This window comes from Enhydra lutris, unplaced genomic scaffold (genome assembly GCF_002288905.1).
Source record: "Enhydra lutris kenyoni isolate GAN:26980312 unplaced genomic scaffold, ASM228890v2 scaffoldscaffold82, whole genome shotgun sequence".
Taxonomy (NCBI): Eukaryota; Metazoa; Chordata; class Mammalia; order Carnivora; family Mustelidae; genus Enhydra; species Enhydra lutris.
The window spans coordinates 5,553,940-5,572,558 of NW_019154166.1; the positions used below are offsets into that span (position 1 = coordinate 5,553,940).

General features: G+C 46.5%; 1 protein-coding gene across 1 annotated transcript in view; it reads left to right on the plus strand.

The window, feature by feature from the left end:
- The window catches only part of LOC111161130 (dynein axonemal heavy chain 9), a 317,708-nt gene that overhangs the window by 150,376 nt on the left and 148,713 nt on the right, over positions 1-18,619 (plus strand). Inside the window, exons 37-40 of the mRNA XM_022524635.1 lie at positions 3,120-3,293; positions 3,794-4,001; positions 16,255-16,420; positions 18,085-18,187. Of these exons, the coding sequence (XP_022380343.1) occupies positions 3,120-3,293; positions 3,794-4,001; positions 16,255-16,420; positions 18,085-18,187 (651 nt within the window). The remainder of the gene's footprint in view (positions 1-3,119; positions 3,294-3,793; positions 4,002-16,254; positions 16,421-18,084; positions 18,188-18,619) is intronic.

The window sequence follows — 18,619 nt, forward strand, 5'->3', positions numbered from 1 at the left end:
ATCTCATACCAGAAATACTCAGTTTCAGAGCAAGTGTCCAGTACCCCCCTCATTGCAAGGAATCAAATCAAGCTGTAGTGGGTGGACAGTTAGGATTTACTCTTTCTGGTCTGGGTTGATCGGAGGCTCTTTTGAGGAGAGAGGTAGAAAGTTTCAGCCTCCCAAGGCAAAGCCATGTTCTAGAATCCAAGATGTCGGTGAGCTGGGAGCACAAATTTCGAATGAACAATTAATTTCTTGTCCATTTGCACAAGCCCTGGGTGTTAGCATCTGTCTTCCCTCCCTTCCCTCCCTGAGATGCTCTTTGGTGCTCCACATTTAGAATGCAGCTCTCGCAAGCTCCCAGTGTAACTCTCCCCATCGTCAGAGCCAGAGCCAGATGTTGGGTGGGGGCTGGGGGGGGGGGCACATACCCAAACTGGGAGTGAGGCATCTGAGAATTTCACTCTGCCACTCTGAGATTCTCCATGGACTGTTGCTTTGACAGCTTTCCATTTCCCCTTTGAGGCAAGGAATCCAGCAGGATGGACGAGACCTCGCCCAAGTACTGAGATGCAAAAGGCACAGGTTACTGCTTTCCATCAAATGCAGGCCTGACCTTTCAACAGCTCATGTGTCAGATAGCAGTGCTGCTGGGCTTCTCCCCCGTGTTGGTGCTTAGCAGGCAGTAGGGGCTCAGGGTGAAGACACTTGGTCAATTTCTCTATGGCAGTACACATTTAAATCCACTCAACTCTTTTTAAAAGCCTGGGAGAAAGCATGCATCCAGGCATCCCGGGCCCTGGAGCACTTGGAGCTGTAGGCAGCCATGCTAGCACATGGGGAGAGGACGAGGGAGAAAGCTTTTAGCAGCAGGGAAGGCCCAAGGCCTGACACCAGCCACATTCAAACCAAACACCAGAAATAGTGCCCTAAGTAGAGAAACAGGAAGCCGGCCAAAATATTCATTCCAGGAACAGCAGTGGTGCTGATGTTTGTAAAGCTGTCATTAAAGCCAAGGAGAAAGTCGATTTGCAGCCCATACCCGAGTTGGAGCTTCAAAAGCAAGACAAGCTTCTCACTGAATACTTTGCAAGGATCACAGGAAATGGTGATGTCTCAGCACCAGCTCTCTGGGACCAAACACCTGAGTCCAACTCGTGGTGCCTCCGTGTGCTTCTAGAAGCTGTCCTTTTCCGTTCTGTCTTTTCATGTATCAGATAGGAAGAGTTGGTATTAGCCAGGAGAGCTCGGAGCCTGGGTAGCATCAGGTGAGCTGATGTTACAGCCCAGACTCTTGTGCAGTATACAGATGGACCTCAGTGTCCTCAAGTTCAAGGGGCAGGAAGGGGCCACAGGACTGTCCAGATCCAAAGGCAATGGGGTGTCTGAAGGGGCCTCTTCATGAAGGTCACTTCTGAAGAGACATCCAAGGAACTGAACCGAGACAGCACTCCCGGCTGACTCAGCAGAGGTGACCCTGGCTTTAGTGTACCATTAGAGTGGAGGTGAGGTCATGGGCTGATACTAGAGAGGAGACAATGCTGGTACGGCTCATCAGCAGTGGGTTGGGAGCTGGTTCCATGACCCAGAAGCTCAAGGTCGAATTGGAGGTGGGGAAAGAAGATCCACCCAACCTCCTTTGTTCTAGAGATGGCCTTGGATTTTCCACAGAAATCTAGAACCAGGTTTTTTAATAAGAAGCTAAAAGTCTTGAAGGGTTTTATCCAGGAGCTAAAAATGGGTTTTTTTCCAGGTCTTCTGATTGTAGAGCCCAATATGGAGAAGATAGAGCACTCCCTTCATTTGAAGTCAGATCAGAAGAAGAATAGCAAACAAGTCTGTCCTTCTGTTAGACCTTGTTTCTGTTCTCATTCGAAAGCAAAAAATTTTTTAAAAAAGCACTCAAAAAAACTAAAAAATAAATAAGAAAGCAAAACTATTCAATCATACTTACCCAGTAAGAGACAGAACGAGGAGCTCCATTTCCTGCGAATCCAGAATCACTGCCACACGCCCAGCTTCCCCATTTGTCCAGCCTTCAAATTCCATCTTTGTCCTGCCCTCCAGAAACATTCCCTAAAATGCTCAATCCACGGGCACCCCAGTGGCTCCATCTGTGAAGCGTCTGCCTTTGGCTCAGGTCATGATCCCGGAGTCCTGGAATCGAGCCCCGTGTCGGGCTCCCTGCTTGGTGGGGAGCCGGCTTCTCCCTGTCCCTCTGCCCTTCCCTCCACTCGTGCTCTCTCTCTCCCCCAAATAAATAAAATCTTAAAAAAATAATAAAATGCCCAATCTGGGTCTTTTTTTAAGTTTTCTTTTTTGGGATGTTTCCTAGGTCTGCCTGTTCAAAAAATAGGCTTCCTGCCGGTAGTATGCGGGTATGCTATGGGGGTGTGTGTATGTGTGTGTGCACGCATATATGTACATGTTGTGTGTTTCAGCTTGGACACAATGAGATTATTTGAGTCTACTGGATATCCAGCCCTATCCTGAGGGGCTCTTGATCTAATGCAGATGCATGTAAATCAGATGTCTCTACCTGTTCCTTCTGTCAGAAAAACCAGCACAACTTTGTCTCTGCTACTCCTACATTTTAGAAATTTTAGCTCTTGGAGGAACCCTAGAAGTCCTCTTTTCTAGGATGCTCATTCTACAGATGAGGTACTGAGGCTTTTCTTACCCTGCCACCCCATACCCCCCGATGACAAAAGCCACCACCTTATTCATTCTGTCCCTGACCGCCACCCTGGAATGGCTGAGTCTCTCGGCTGTCTGGGAGGCTGTGGGTCCATCCATCTTTTCAGGAGCTCTTGGCCACATTTTGCCCATCTTGGGGTCATGGGTGCCCCCCAGTATTCTTATACCCCTCTCCCTGCACCCCACAAGGATGCTCAGGTGCAGCGTCAGCCACGTGGTCAAGCAGTGGCACGCACACCTGCTCAGGGCTGGCCCCCCGAGCCACTGTGGCTCATCAGGGCTGATCCCCGGGGAAGTAGCATTCTTCCTGGAGAAGCTGCTCCTTCGAGCAAAGCATCTCACATTCCCCACTCTGACCTCCTGCCTGAGACCAGGGCAGTGTGTCCAAGCTTCAGAAGCCCTCGAGAGCCTTCCCCCCCTGACCCACTCTGTGTTGGCAGCTCGTGGACTACCGAGCAGAGTTCAGCAAGTGGTGGCTGACGGAGTTCAAGACGGTCAAGTTTCCCTCCCAGGGAACCATCTTTGACTACTACATAGACCCAGCAACAAAGAAATTCGAGCCTTGGTCCAAGCTCATCCCCCAGTTTGAATTTGACCCCGAGATGCCCCTGCAGGTGAGTGTGGCCGAGTGACCGAGGATGTACGGTTGCCCCAAGGGCCTTTAGTGGCTCTGGTGGAAGCCTCTTTATCAGCAGCCAAGCATTTTAACCTTGCAGTAACTAGTCATCCCCCGCTACACAATTTTCAAGAGGAAATCCTAGTGCAAGGAACCCACAGATCCATACCACCCCCCACAAAAACTAGGTAACTTGATTACCAGACTCCACTGGCATCCTGGGGAACAGAGTGGGGAGACAGCAGGGCAGAAGTTTCCCAAACCTATAGGGAGGTTGCAGGGAGACAGACAGAGCTGGCAGAGGGGGGGAGGGTGTGCTCTCCACCCAGAAGAAAGAGCTATGGGATGGTCTTACTGTGCATATGGAGGAGGAAGACCCTCCTGCCCATGGTAGCCAGCCAGTACCGCCATGCCTCTTCTGAACTGCTCCAGAAAGTTCTTGCCAGGCCCCTGTCACTCCCACGCACCCCTGGCACACTCATTGTGTTCTCACCGCAGGCTTGTTTGGTGCACACGAGCGAGACCATCCGAGTGTGCTACTTCCTGGAGCGGCTCGTGCAGTGGAGGCGGCCTGTCATGCTGGTGGGGACTGCGGGCACGGGCAAGTCAGTTCTGGTGGGGACCAAGCTGGCCAGCCTGGACGCCGAGGAGTACTTGGTGAAGAGCGTGCCGTTCAACTACTACACCACATCGGCAATGCTGCAAGGTGAGGGCCCGGAACACGTGGAGGTTGGGGGGCGGGGGAGGGGGTGTCTGAGTGGCCACGTGCCCGGACGTGGAAGTGGAGCAAAGCATCAGCACCTGTTCGGCCTGATGTCTCCTGTGCCCGAAATCCCGTCTTGCCTCTCCTGTCCTTTCTCCACCCCAGCATCTCTGTTCCACTCCTCCTGCACCCTCAACACTGACTTTCTCATCCCACCTCCCGCCTTCCTCCCTGGCCTCTCAGATCCCTCCCAGGCCAGGAGTTCAACACAGAGCAGTTCTCAGTACCTGGATGCCAAGGAGAGCTGACACCCAGCGAAGGATTGCCACAGGCTTGTAGAAGCGGCTCTAGGGATCATTTCCTTCACCGTTCCTGTCTTAGAGATAGGGAAACTGAGGCTCGGGGAATGTACACAATCGCCCAAGGTCACCATCAAGCAACAAGGCAGGCAAGGTTGCATCCAGCCTTCTGAGCATGTGGGGCGTGCTTTTCATGGGGAGTTGACGTGCTGGGCTCTTGAGTGGACTCAGGTCCTCCAGGTGTGGCTTCAGGGTCAGAGGCACCCCCCTCAAAAAAGGAGTTTTCCCCTTGCTAGAGTCACTTTCTCCTTGACTCTCACTACCTGTAGGGACTCCTTGTATATAGAAACAATATATAGAAAAGCTCATCACTTGAACCCTAGGAGCAGCTCCCTTTTCAAGAGGTGCCCGAGCCAAGTTCCTGGTGATGGGAGAGCACCGGTAGGGCCGGGGTAGGGGGAAGCTCTCCTCATATTCTCTCCCTGCAACTTGGCCGTGCTTCCTGCAGGAGACCACAGTGCATGGCCACACCCGCAATGCGAAACCACAGACCAGGAATTCCAGGCACTGGGCTATTTGCAGACTGGTAAATCAGAAGCCATAGCTTAGTACATGGAAAGTGAGCCTGGCATATTGCCTGTCCAACATCCAGGCTGTAGGCTAGCAGACTTGCAAAACAGGATTCACTGCAACCTCCTCTTGCTCAGCCTGGACCCGTCTCATTTACCCCATCCTTCCACACCATCCCCCGCCCTAGCGAGAATCTCAGAGTCCCCCAGCTTGGTATTGGCAGTGTTCTGCCTCCCCAGCTCCCACAGAAAGAACAGCTTAACTTCCCTCCCTCCTTCTGCCTATACCAGCCAGCTCTTCTGGAGTCAGGGTCCCAGCCAGCTCTGGGTGCTGCTGGGGGCCCTACTGTCTGCTCCCTGCCTCTCAGTGCAGTCAGGCACCCAGAGCCCCTTGGTGACAGAGAGACTCTCCATTTCTTTGTCAAGGGATCCTCTGGGCTACATCCCTGGCCAGATTCCTAAATGTTCCACACGGTCTGTCCCAATTCAGTAAGCACCTGTCATTCACACATGAACGTTAACAAGGAAGACAACGTGAAACAACCGAGACTCACATTAGGACTTCACAGTTGGTCAGTAATGTGAGCATCTCCTGTTTGAATAGCCAAAGAATATGCCGTTTTCTAAAAACATTTTCTTATTTGAGAGAGAGAGAGAGAGCACATGAGCTCAAGCAGGTGGAGGGGCAGAGGGAGAGGGAGAAGCAGGCTCCCCACCAAGCAGAGAGCCTGACACAGGACTCAATTCCAGGACCCCAGGATCACGACCTGAGATGAAGGCAAATGAAGAGTATGTGGATTTTCTGTGCTCTTCACAATGTAAACGTCTCTAGGCATGAGGCACTTTCAAGTTTAATCTGCACAATTAATGTGTTTTATCCACCACTTTCTGAAATCTGTGTGAGCAACAAAATCTATCTCAATTTCTGTAGCGTAAATACTCCAACCATGGCCCATTTCCAGCTTCCAGTGTGAAGTCTGCCTACGGTGGGCAGGAAGAGAGGTATAGGAGCTCCCCCTGTGTGGTGTTTCCACTTCCCAGATAGGGTAGACAAAAATAACTTCGAGGGCACAGATGATGGTAGGAGAAGGTAAAATAACTGAGATGTGATGAGCTTTGAGTATCTCTACCTTTGTTTTTATGATAAGTTAACTGGTTGTAAGTTTATTGAATTCATTGTTGAAATAATGATTTAATAACCCAGCTGGCAAGACACCCTCGGTTGTACCAGTAAGCTCTCAGAAGGCAGTGCCAGTAAACCACTAGCTGTGTCCTTACTCCAGAAGACCCCAACCGCCATCATGGCACACCACGACAGCAGCCATGTGACCAGAACACGGAGGTCGTAAGCAGACTTCACCACGGCTGGCTGGCTCACGCCTGAACACTGTTCTTGTTCACTGGACGACAGGACTCTGCACTCATTTGTAAGCCTGGAGTCTAACCAGACCCCCCATTCACTCCGACTCTCACACTGCTTACAAGGCTAATAACAACAACTGATGTTTAGCAAACACTCACCAAGTACGTGTCACGCACCAACCTGAGATCGGGATTTTGTACATTGTTAAATGATCTAATCCCGTCCAGCCCCATGAAGTAAGTCCTTGAATCATCCCCATGTTCTTGGGAAGAACATCAAGGCACAGAGAAGTTAAGTAAGCTACCCTAGGCCACACAGTAAGTGATGGAGCCTGGGCTTGAACCCAGACAGTCCAACTTCCAAGCCTGTGCTCTTAACCCTGAGGTTAATCCTGCCTCCCTGGCAAGAAAATACTTTGAAAACAGCAATAAATATTTGCTCTTAGTGCTCTTACCCTTGGTGAGACAATTCGAGTATTCTGGAGGAGTTGTTTTCTGGAATCCTATTATGAGGATTCTTAGTGTAGAAAAAATACTTTAAATGGAGAATAAAAACTTATACTCAAGGAAAGGTAGATGACCTTCCTGCAGTGCCCGGACCTCTCTCTCTCTCATTCTGGGCCCCTAACCTGGAGGATTGTCCCCTCCTCACCTGCTGGAACACAGATTTATCCAAAAGCATCAGATTGTTTTCAGTAGACTCAGGAAAACACTGGCTCCTTGCTCCTCACCAGATGCAACATTTCTTCATCCTGTGACTTCCCCAGCAGCCTCTTGATCCCATCCATCCTCCACACTAAGGATGGATGAGGCAGGGGTCTCTAACCTCACCCATCCAGAAGCAAGTAGGAACTGAGGAGTCACCCAGAGCCCCAGAGGAGCCAGCGAAAATGCCAGAGTCCATACAACAGAGGTCATACCCTTGACTCTGAAAAAATGCTGAATTCCCTTATTGGAAACCCCTGCCTCTTTCTTTGGTCACAATCCAAACAACTTTTTTCTTTGGCTTCTCAGCCTAAAACATTTTAGACGCAACAAAATGGCAGATGTAAGGGTGCCCATGACACTTAGATAAGGGGGAGCCAGAAAGCTGATATTCAAGAGGAAATGGAAACTTTCAAAAAGGAGCTACAAGAACTCCAAGGGTAGGGACGCCTGGGTGGCTCAGTTGGTTGAGCGGCTGCCTTCGGCTCGGGTCATGATCCCTGCGTCTGGAGATCAAGTCCCACATCGGGCTCCTTGCTCAGCAGGGAGTCTGCTTCTCCCTCTGCCTCTGCCTGCCAGCCTTAGTCTGCCTGTGCTCACTCTCTATGACAAATAAATAAATAAAATCTTTAAAAAAAAAAAAAAAAGAACTCCAAGGGTAGCTGCTCTGCCCTAGACAAGAGACAGATTCCCCCACCCATGTCCTGACCCCAGCCCTCCTTTTGCCTCTTTTTGCAGCTGAGTGTTTGCATTGCTGGTCGTGCTTAAGACCCTGTGTAATTACAAAAGGATTGAATGTGTTGCGAAGCAGTCTGCCTCAAAGGGCAGGTAGTACACCCAGACAGATGTGCAAAATGTGCATTTATATCCAGTCTGTAGTGGCAAGTGGTGGGAAGTAGCCTAATTATACACATGACAGAGTGCCAAGCATTATTACAGAAAAAGAGGACATTCTGTATGAACAGAGTTGGAGCTATGTCCACAGCTTTGTTGCATGAGAAAAGCAAGATACAGAAGAGAGTACACGGTATGCTCCAAAATGTGTCACATTTAAAGAGAGAGAGAGAGAACGATAAAGAACAAGGGGCATCTGGGGGGCTCAGCCAGTTGAGCATCTGACTCTTGATCTCGGCTCCAGTCTTGAGCTCATGGGCATGAGTTTGATCCCCACCTTGGGCTCTGCACTGAACCTGGAGACTACTTAAAAAAAAAAAAAAACAGACTGAGGGTTGGTGGAGGGAGTTGGGTATGGAATGGTCTAGAAGGGTAGTGGGTATTAAGGAGGGCACCTGTGATGAGCCCAGGAGGTTGTATGTAAGTGATGAATCCCTGAGTTCTACTCCTGAAACCATCATTGCACTATGTTGACTAGTTAGAACTTAAATAAAAATTTGAAGAAAAAAAAAGAGATAAATTAAAACATTTATGTATTTTTATATTTACATATACTTAGACTATCTCCAGGAGTACATACAATAAACTGATAATAGGTGCCCCTGGCAGGGGGAACTGGATGCTAAGAAGGACCTGGGAGAATTCCTTAAACTTTTTAAAAATTAAGAACTATTTCAAGCATGCAGAAATGTCAAAAAAAAAAATAATATAACAGATGCCCATGTATTCCCCCACCCAAATTTCACAGACGTTACAATCCTGTCATTTTTGCAGTGAATCTTAGCATTGAAAAGACACCCCCATCGTCCCTCCTGGCCCCTCTTTGAGGACTGAAGTTGATGTGTATCATTTCAAACTTACACCCTTTTTTAAGTTTTTAAATTCCAGTTAACACATGGCGTAATATTAACTTCAGGTGTACAACAGAGTGATTCAGAACTTCCATAACTACCCTGTGCCTCTGTGCTCATCACAGGTGCCCTCCTTAATCCCCATCACCTAGTTCACCCACCCACCCCTTAACGCCCCTCTGGGGACCATCTGTTTGTTTTCTATACTTAAGAGTCTGTTTCCCGGTTTGCTTCTCTCTCCCTAGTCCCCTGCCCTTTTCTTATTTATTTCCGAAATTCCAGATACAAATGAAATTATATGGTCTTTGTCTTTCTCTGATTGACTTATTTCACTTAGCATTATACTCTCTAGCTCCATCCACATCATGGCAAATGGCAAGATTTCCTTCTTTTTTATGGCCGGGTGATATTCTATTTTATACACACCACATCTTCTTTATTCACCAGTTGATGAACACTTAGGCTGTTTCCATAATTTTGCTATTATAGATAATGCTGCTAAAAACATCGGGGTGCATGTATCCCTTTAAATCAGTATTTTTGTATCCTTTGGGTAAATACCTAGAGTACAATTGCTGAATCTTGGATAGTTCTTTTTTGAGGAACTACCATGCCCTTTTCCACGGTGGCTACACCAGTTTGCATTCCCACCAACAGAGCATGAGGGTTCCTCTTTCTCTGCTTCCTTGTCAACACCTGTTGTTTCTTGTGTTGTTGATTTTAGCCATTCTGAGAGATGTGAAGTGATAGCTCATTGTGGTTTTGATTTGCGTTTCCCTGATGATCAGTGATGCTGAGCAAAATGGATGAAAGACCCAAATGGGAGACCTGAAACCATGAGAACCCTAGAGGTGAACACGGATAGTAACCTCTTTGACATCAGCCAAAGCTACTTCTTTCTAGATATGTCTCCAAAGTCAAGGAAAGCAAAAGCAAAAATAAACTACTGGGACTACATCAAAATAAAAAGCTTATGCACAGAGAAGGAAATAATTAACAAAACTAAAAGGCAATTTATGGGATGAGGGAAGCTATTTGCAAATGATGTATCCGATAAAGGGTTAGTACCCAGAATATATAAAGAACTTAGACAACTCAACACCCAAAAAAATAAATAATCCAATTAAAAAGTGGGCAGAAGACATGACTAGACTTTTTCCAAAGACATCCAGATGGCTGACAGACACGTGAAAAGATGCAAATTTACACTTTTAGTACATATATGTACCCATAAAAATACACAATGTTGTGTTAGTTACACTTTAAATATATATCATACTGTAACTTCCTTTAGCAACTTTTTAAATCATTGTCTATTTTGATACATGTAGATCTATTTCACTGTTTTTTACTGCTGTGCAGGATTCCATTGTGTGAATAAATCAGCCTGTTTATCCATTTTCCCACTAAAGGCAGCAGATTTTTTTCGACATTCTCCCTTTAAAAAAAAAAAAATCATTGAGTTATAATTGACCTACAGCACATGGCACATATTAAAGTATACGGTTTGATAAGTTTTGAAATATTTACACACCCGTGATGCTATCACAACAGTTGAAATAATGAGTGTATTCATCACTTCTGAAAGTGCCTCGCCCCCTTACCCTTCCACCCTGCCCATGCCTACACAAGCACTGACCTATTTCTGTCACAATAGGTTAGTTTGCATTTTCTAGAATTGTCTATAATGGAATTACAATATGCACTCTTTTTTGTCTGCTTTTTTTTCACTCAGCATGATCTCGAGATTTGCCATGTTGTTGAGCGTATCAACCGTTCATTCTTTTTGTTCTTGAATAGCAAGATAAAGTATGTAAAACACTCAGAATGGGTCCTAGCTTGCAATAAGGGCTTAGTAAATGGAAGCTATTATTATAATAATATCAAATCCTTCTTGAATTTAAGGATCTATAAATACTATGCAATAATTTCAAAACCCTACTGCCAAAACAAAAGGAACACAAGCAAAAGAGGTGGTTAGGGGGTTTAACTTCAACTATACTAAAGGACATAAAGGACATGTTTTATGTAATGTTTATACTGTGCCAAACTTTGGGTCTTACCCCCTTGGTTCATTTAACCCTCCCTAGCCAATGCAACAATGTTAGTAATGCCTTTGCCTGCATGCAGCAGAAAATCTGAGAATAATGACATAAACAGATTTTTTTCATGCAACAAGAAGTCTTGAGGTAGGCAGTTGCGAATGCTAAATCAATGGCTCAGCTATAATTTATATTTTCTCAGTTGCTCCCTCAGAATGGCATAATGGCTGCTGCTCCAGCCATCACATCTGCATTCCAAATGGAAAAAAGAAAAAGATGAAGGGGAGAGTTAGTGCCCATGTCAGGAAATAACAGCTCTCCAGAATCCCCAGTGATCTGGAACATGGCCACCCTAGCTGGAAAGTGACTAAAGAGAAGGAACTTGGAAATGGTGTCCATGACAGATCCAATAGTCTCTGTTTCGGCAAGATGAGAAAAATGAGGCTTGCGGTGTTAAGTGACTTCCCTGAAAGTCACACAATGAGTTAATAGCCAAGCTGTCTTATTTCATCGAGCTTATAGCCTCATTCTGCTTTGATAAGACTGTAAGTCATGCTTCTCGCTTTCCATAATAGAATGCCAGCTCCGCTTCTGTTCATCTGATATCTAGAGCACATGGATATCTTTCCCTTTGATAGTAAATAAAATAGACCCTTCAGGTAGTCATCAAAACATCAGATTTCTATTGACTTCTCTCCAATAGCTGCCCAAAGCACAGATTTAGAATGCTGACACCTCATGCTGAGGGAGGCAGGGACCCACGCGCCTCCCCATTCCCCCAGCTCCTGCAACCCCCACAAACCCACTGCATTGCTTTCATTCCCTTTCCCGCGTTACAATTTAATGATCTACCCTTGGGCTCTGTTCAGGGTTAGTATGATCAAAGATCATTTTAAGTTACTTTATACCTCCTGTGAAACCCCAGTTGAAGGTTATGCCCATTCTGTAACCTGATATTCCTTTTGTAAGTATCCCTAATACGTGCCCTTTAGAATTTAGTGCCTGGAAAATTTTTGTTCATACAAAATGAGAGGCGGATTTATTCCAGTAAGCCAGGATGACGTGGCTGCTGTCATTAAACCCAGATTTAGTTCTGAGATTTCAGGTAGGCAGTTCATAAAGGACAGTGTGCAATGCATTTTGATTTGGTTGTGATAACAGATGGGTCCAAAGACGTTTCTTCTCCCGTATTATTTTGGAATCCCTGTTTAGTCTCTTAATTGGTCTGTTTTATGTCTGTTTAAATACTTGAAGCCTCTGTTCATTCTTTTGGAAAATATAAGTAATTTTTTAAAGCTAAAGAAATTTACAGTGACCCGTAGACAGGATGGTCTAGAAAGAGAATAAGGAGAAGCAAAGAAATGTACCAAGTCATCAATGGGCTTATATTTGCAGCACAAAAAGAGGAGGCTTAAAGATGATGCTGTTCACAATTTGGAATTCTCTTACTAGCCACCTGTGATTTAAATTATTAGTTGAACAAATATTTGAGTGCTTAATTGCCCTAACTGGTTAGGAATTCAGGCATCACAACCTTTGTGTAATACAGCTCTCCATAACCTTTTCATGAAAAGTTTGAGGTTGGACAGGACCAGAAAAGATAGGACTCTTGACCTCAAAGGAGCCCCATCACACTTCCATCATTACTACTGACAGCTCTTGTCCACCTGCCTTGCTGTCTTTCAAAAAGGAGATAACACAAGATGAAATCACAAAAGATATGTCACCTCGTTGGCAGGACACGCTGCTCAGGACAAGCAAAGGTAGTTTCAGAGTATTAAAAAAAAAAAAGAATACAATATATGTTTCAGACAACAGAGAAACCATCCCATAAATTTTGGTACCTCCAAATTATGGAACACAGTGCAGCAATTAAAGTCCTGTTTTAGGAGGATGTGTTTTTACATAATGATGTTTATGGCACGTGGATTGAATATATATGTATTTTATAAATAGAATGTGCAGTATAATTCTGATTTTGTGAAGGAGAAATGGAACAGAGTGAATAGACTGGGATAAAATGCATTACAATATTGAAGCTAATAGCTCCTGAGAGGTGATCAAATCCCAGATAATTTTCACTTTCATCATTATGATTTTCCGTGCTTTTTTAATCTTTATATCCTGAATATGTATTCTTTTTGCAAGCGTGCAGAGCACGTTACATTTGGAGAAAATAAATGCAAAGCCCTTCCAGTAATAATGGAAATGTCTTAACTCATGAAAAAACTAGATGAGGCGGGAAGAAAAGAGTTCCAAGGAAAGGAAAATCGGTGTGAAGTCGGACAGGATTTACTGCTAAGGATCTCTGTCAAAAACGTGGTCAGGCAATGAGTTCACCAAACTGGGGCATTGTCAGGGGCAGAAGCCACATCATGAGAGCATTCGAGTGGCTCACAGTACAGTGCCACCAGGTGACGCAGGTTAGAGTCCTGGATAGGAATGGCCAGGGCAGCCCTAGATGGGGACTGGGGTGTGAGGGCTTCTAAGGGTTCTCTCCCTAAGAGCTATATGAGAGAGGCACTAGAATCAGTTATCTACGGACCTAGATCCTAATTCTAGCAAGACTTGTAACCTGCCTTAGCCTCTGTTTTCTTAGTTACAAAATGGTGGTAATGTGTCTTTCTTTGCCATTCATGGGGTTTGTCATAAAATTTATTCATTCACTTCTTTGTAAGTGTCTTTCAGACACCCCTACTGTGTGCTAGATAATGTTCTAGGTGCTGGGGTTAGGACAGAAAAACAGAGAAAAATGCCTGTCCTCGTGGAGTTTATAGTGTGGAGAGGGTAAGATAATACATAAGACAAATAAATAGAATATAGAGCGTTTTAAGTGAAATTTTAAGAAGAAATGAAGCAGGCACAGGGAATTGGGGGTGAGGAGTTAACCTTGGCCCTAGTGCAGGGTAGGACTCACTGAGAAATGGCATTTGAGCAGACAAATGCCCTATGGAAATGAGGGAGCAAACTGGGCTGGCCTTTGGGAGAAAGGATGGCAGGCAGGAGCATCAGCTAGAGCAAAGGCCCTGTGGCAGCGAGTGTAACAGAGCAGGATGGCTGGAGCAGAGCGTGTGGACAGGGGAGCATCAGAGAGAAAAACAGAGATACAAGGTTTAGGGACATACCCAGGCGAGCTGGAATGCTCCAAGTGAGTTGTAAGCAGGAGACTGGCAGGATCTGATTCACATCTTGGCAAGGGGACTCCTGTCTGCTCTTTTGGGAATGCTACATAGTGACGGGATCCAGAGCAAAAGCAGGAGGCCGCTTGTGTAGATCTAGCAGGTGAGAGCCTATGGCCAAAGGGTGGTCATGGTGGAGACAGTGAAATGAGAACAGATGGGAACCCACTTTGAAATGGAAATTGCTCCTCAAATGCACAATGGTGTTGAAATATTGTGGAAGGAATTATGTGACTAAAAGCAGAGGGCCACTGGCACAGGACATGGCTACTGGCTGAATGTGAGGCCGGTCCATGTAAAGAAGTTGGGTAAGATGTTGCCGATGGGGGCGCCCGGGTGCCTCAGGCAGTTAAGCGTCCAGCTCTTGATTTCAACTCAGGTCATGATTTCAGGGTCGTGAGATCAAGCCCTGCATCAGGCTCTGCGCTCAGTAGGGAGTCCGCTTGAGGTTCTGTCTCTCCCTCTCCGACTGTCCCCCAACTCATGCTTGCTCGTTCGTGCTCTCTAAAGCAATCAAACAATCAGTCAATCTTAAAGAAAGAAAGAAAGAAAGAAAGAAAGAAAGAAAGAAAGAAAGAAAGAAAAAGAAAAAAGATGGAGCACATCAACTCCAGGCCCAGGTATGGGCTTGATTGTCAGGACTCGTTTACAACAAGGCAGAACCCAGAAGATTGGGGGGAGGATGACAATTCTTTATACTTCTCACGTGTTGAGTGCCTTCACCACCAACCTGTTTGCTAACGCTGAGATCCACCTCTGTCCCCCAGCTCTGCCTGGAAACAATCAGTTGACCCCCATGCCATCCGAGATGTGACTTGGAGGAGAACTTAGTCACGCGGGGTTCAAAAATGTATGTGCCTTTCCCGAGGGAGTCCTCCCTCCCTGGAGGACTTAACATCCTCCTTTTGGGGTGACCCAGTGTGTTCGCACTTGCTAACTGACATGCTTTCCTCCTCAACAATCCTTTAGAAGCAAAAGACTTAATCAACCCAAATTATAGGGGTCTGCCTCATTCCAGGGGTTGATTTGAATATCACTGCTCTGGGGAAAGGAGATTTTCCCCAGTAGAAGGACCGTTCTCAAAAACATGTCCTTGGCAACCCATTAATTATATTTCATTTTGACAGATCTCGTATATAGTTGTTATATCTTTAGGGGGAAAAAAGGTGTTGCGTGATTAACTGGTTGATAGGGTATGTTAATTGAATGCTAATTAAATTTAAATCTAATTCATATTTGAAACAATTTAACTCAGGGCCAGAAAATTAGAATATTCAAGCTTCTTGAAGGAACTTGTCTTCCTATCTGTCACCTCCAAATGTCTATTGACACTTTCTCCTTGTTTACAAACTTGTTTTTCAAGAGAAGGAATCAGATGGTTCTTAGAGCTTCCAGCTGTAATAAGTGTCCATTCTCACAATACATATTTAATTGCTTTATTGGGGGAAAAAAATTACATAGATCTCCACTGCATTACTTAAGGTCACTCTCAACAAGTCCCATCAGTCTGGGCAGGGTGTTTTGTGAAGGGACGATTCCAGAAGAGTCTAGGTAAGTCTCCAGAAAGGTGCTGAGATGCTGTGCGTGGAGCCTGATATTAACCTGAAGGCAGCAGAGGAGTCCATTGGGGTGCTAGAAGCTTCTGAGAAATTCCCTGAGGCTGTTGTTCACCCCAGAAGGAGAACTCTCTGAGACCTCTGCTGACAAGATATCCATTAGCTCCTGTCTTATCCCCCCCCCCGGGGAGAAGGGGGGCCCCACCCACCCCGATGTGGGAGCCACAGAGCCTCTGTGCTCCTACACTGTGTGACCCAGAGGAGGCAGGTCTACCCAGGACCCAATTATCTGTAGATTTCTTTGGGGGTCAAGCCCCAGGCCTCCCGACTGTGAAGGTTTCTTCTGTTTCTACTCCATAAGTCAAGAAAACTGGGGACCACAATTATGACAGATGGAGCGTGGGCTCTGAAATTGAACTGCTCCAGATCTGTACCCCAGCTTCACTTTAGAGAAGTGCCTTTGTTCTTCTGTGCCTCAGTGTCCCCACCTGCAAAATGGAATGGTCATACTAATCTTGCACGGATGTTGCGTGGCTTCAGTGAGATTGTGCATGTTTGCGAGAACTTGACACGGGACACGTTGTAAGGTGTTGAACGCCTGGTCAATGCAGTCGCCCTCTACCAGCTGAGTCCTGGCATCACTGCTGGTCCCATAGAATATCCCGGAACTGATAGTAAGTGCTGCTGTTTGCAAGCAGGCGCACGCTGCACCACTGCCTGTCCTTCACCCCTGTTCTCTCTCTGTGCTGGCATCTGAGGTTTGAACCTCCCTCCCTCACTAACTGGCTCATCTCCTCAGCTGTCCTGGAAAAGCCTCTAGAAAAGAAGGCTGGCAGAAATTACGGCCCCCCAGGCCACAAGAAGCTTATCTATTTCATTGATGACATGAACATGCCGGAAGTGGATGCCTACGGAACCGTGCAGCCCCACACCATCATCCGGCAGCATCTGGACTACGGCCACTGGTAAGAGCAGGCATGCAAAGGGCCTGGGGCCCGTGGGGTGGTCGGGGGAGGAGGAGGCCTAAGTCAGGGCTGAAGGCTGTTCTGCTGGAGCCACAAACCACAGGTGAGTGCTGGTGCCCAGTGAGAAACCCCATAGCAAACCACATTCCTCATGGGATTCTGTTTCCTGGGGAGTTTCCAATGGGCATTCATGCCTACATGGGAAGTTTGGTCCAGGAAGATGCTGCACTCTCATCTAAAGGTAAAAAAAGAAAAAGACCTACTTTTTTCTTCAATGTTTACCTCAAAAGTTGCCTTCTCCAAACCCCCAAAGCAGAATTCACCACTCCCATCCCCCACTGCGGCCCCACAGCCCCAAGCAGGTACTAGAGTGAGAAGATCCCCCACGCTTTGGAGCACACAGAGGTCGGCAGACCTTCACAGCCTGTGTCTCCTTTGGAGCAACTCACAGGGTCTCACACTGTCTCTTCAAACAGCATAATTTTTCATGGCGAAAGGTCTGAACTTTAAAAAAAGAAAAAAAAGTCCATGGTTAGACACCCCACTCTGGCCCACCTTTCTACCCTGCATTGAATTAGCTGCTGAGAAAACGGTCATTGCAAAGAGGGAACTAACTTGGAGAGAATGATGGTTGTGACGATGCCCCAAGTTGCCTCTCAGTCATGCCTCACGTCCTTGCAGGATGCCTGCCATGTATCGCCATCTGCATCCACACCAGCATCTGGACTATACTGGGACCCTTCAGCACTACACATACACTTCAGACTTAGATGGGCAGTAGGAACTCCCTGGAAACCCTGCCCTGTTGCCTTGGCATGTTTGCATTTCCACTCTCAGCAATGGCTATTTCATGCCTTGGGACTGTCTGTGAGCTTCCCACCCCACCTCTATTGGTGACCATGGGCGCCATCTTTGTTTTTTTCTTCCATATCTGTACAACTTACTTGCTCCCCGCTGCTTCACTTTCTCACCAGTCCTGGCACACCTTTCCTGAAACTGAACCATCACCAGCTTCTCGCTTCTACTCCCCCACCTCCTGCATTAACCACCCCTCATCTCCTGAAGAGTTCCTTCTCCTCAATATGGAGACTCACCTAGATTTCCTCTATTGTGTTCAGAAACACCATTTTCTAATTATTGGCCTGTTCTCTCTCCCTACAAAGCCAAATGTCTCTGCTCTGTTTACACTTCCCCATCTTCCCCGTCACTGCTCACCCCACTACCTGGTTTCTGTTTCTTCCACTTTACTGAATGGTTGTTCTTGCTCAACCCCTAACTGTCTATCTGTAAGATCCAACAGACCCATTGGGTTGGGTTGCTGTCTTCCTCTCTCTACAGCCCTGGACATGCTTGACTGCTTTCTCCTTTTGGACATACTGACTTCCTTTGCCTTCTGGGGGGCCATACACCCTGGATTTCCACCCTACCCCTTAGTCCATTTTTATGGCTTCTTTCTCCTACACTACTCCCATAGATGTTGGATCCCTCCGGATTTGGGCCTAGGCTCTTGTCCTTTTTCAATCTCTACCAATGGATCTAGACTTTTTTTTTTTTTTTAACCACCCAGACTCATGAATGATAGGACACATCCCACCCTACCTTGACAAGGCATTCACCTGCCTGGGCCCTCACCCAACTCTCACTGTGGTTTCTGTCCGTTCCAGGTATGATCGGAACAAGCTGTCCCTGAAGGAGGTCAGGAATGTGCAGTACGTTTCCTGCATGAACCCCACCGCAGGCAGCTTCACCATCAACCCACGCCTGCAGGTATGGGGGGAGCCAGGGTACCCAAATCCTGAATAAAGTCTACCTTACCAGAGCAAATATCAGTCAGTGACAAGTAATCATTGGCCCTTCCCCTGTCCAGCCTTTGAAAGTGGCAAATCATACAGGATGCTGATTTGCATTTCTAGGGGGACAAAGGTACTTCCAGACCCAGAACCAGGAAGCTTTTCGAGCTGGGAGGGGTCATGGAGTCCATCTGATTTGGCTCATCTTCAGAAAGATGAAATGACTCTCATGTGGACCTATTCAGTATCAAATACTTGTTGGGACTCAGATGGCTCTGAGTTCAAGTTCTGCTCTCTTCCTACCTGCTGACATCTTTGACTAAAGGCCCAAAGCCCGCTACCTCTCTAGTCATTTAGATTCAACCTAATTGTAGGTACAGCGTGAGACATGTGACCAGATTATAGAATC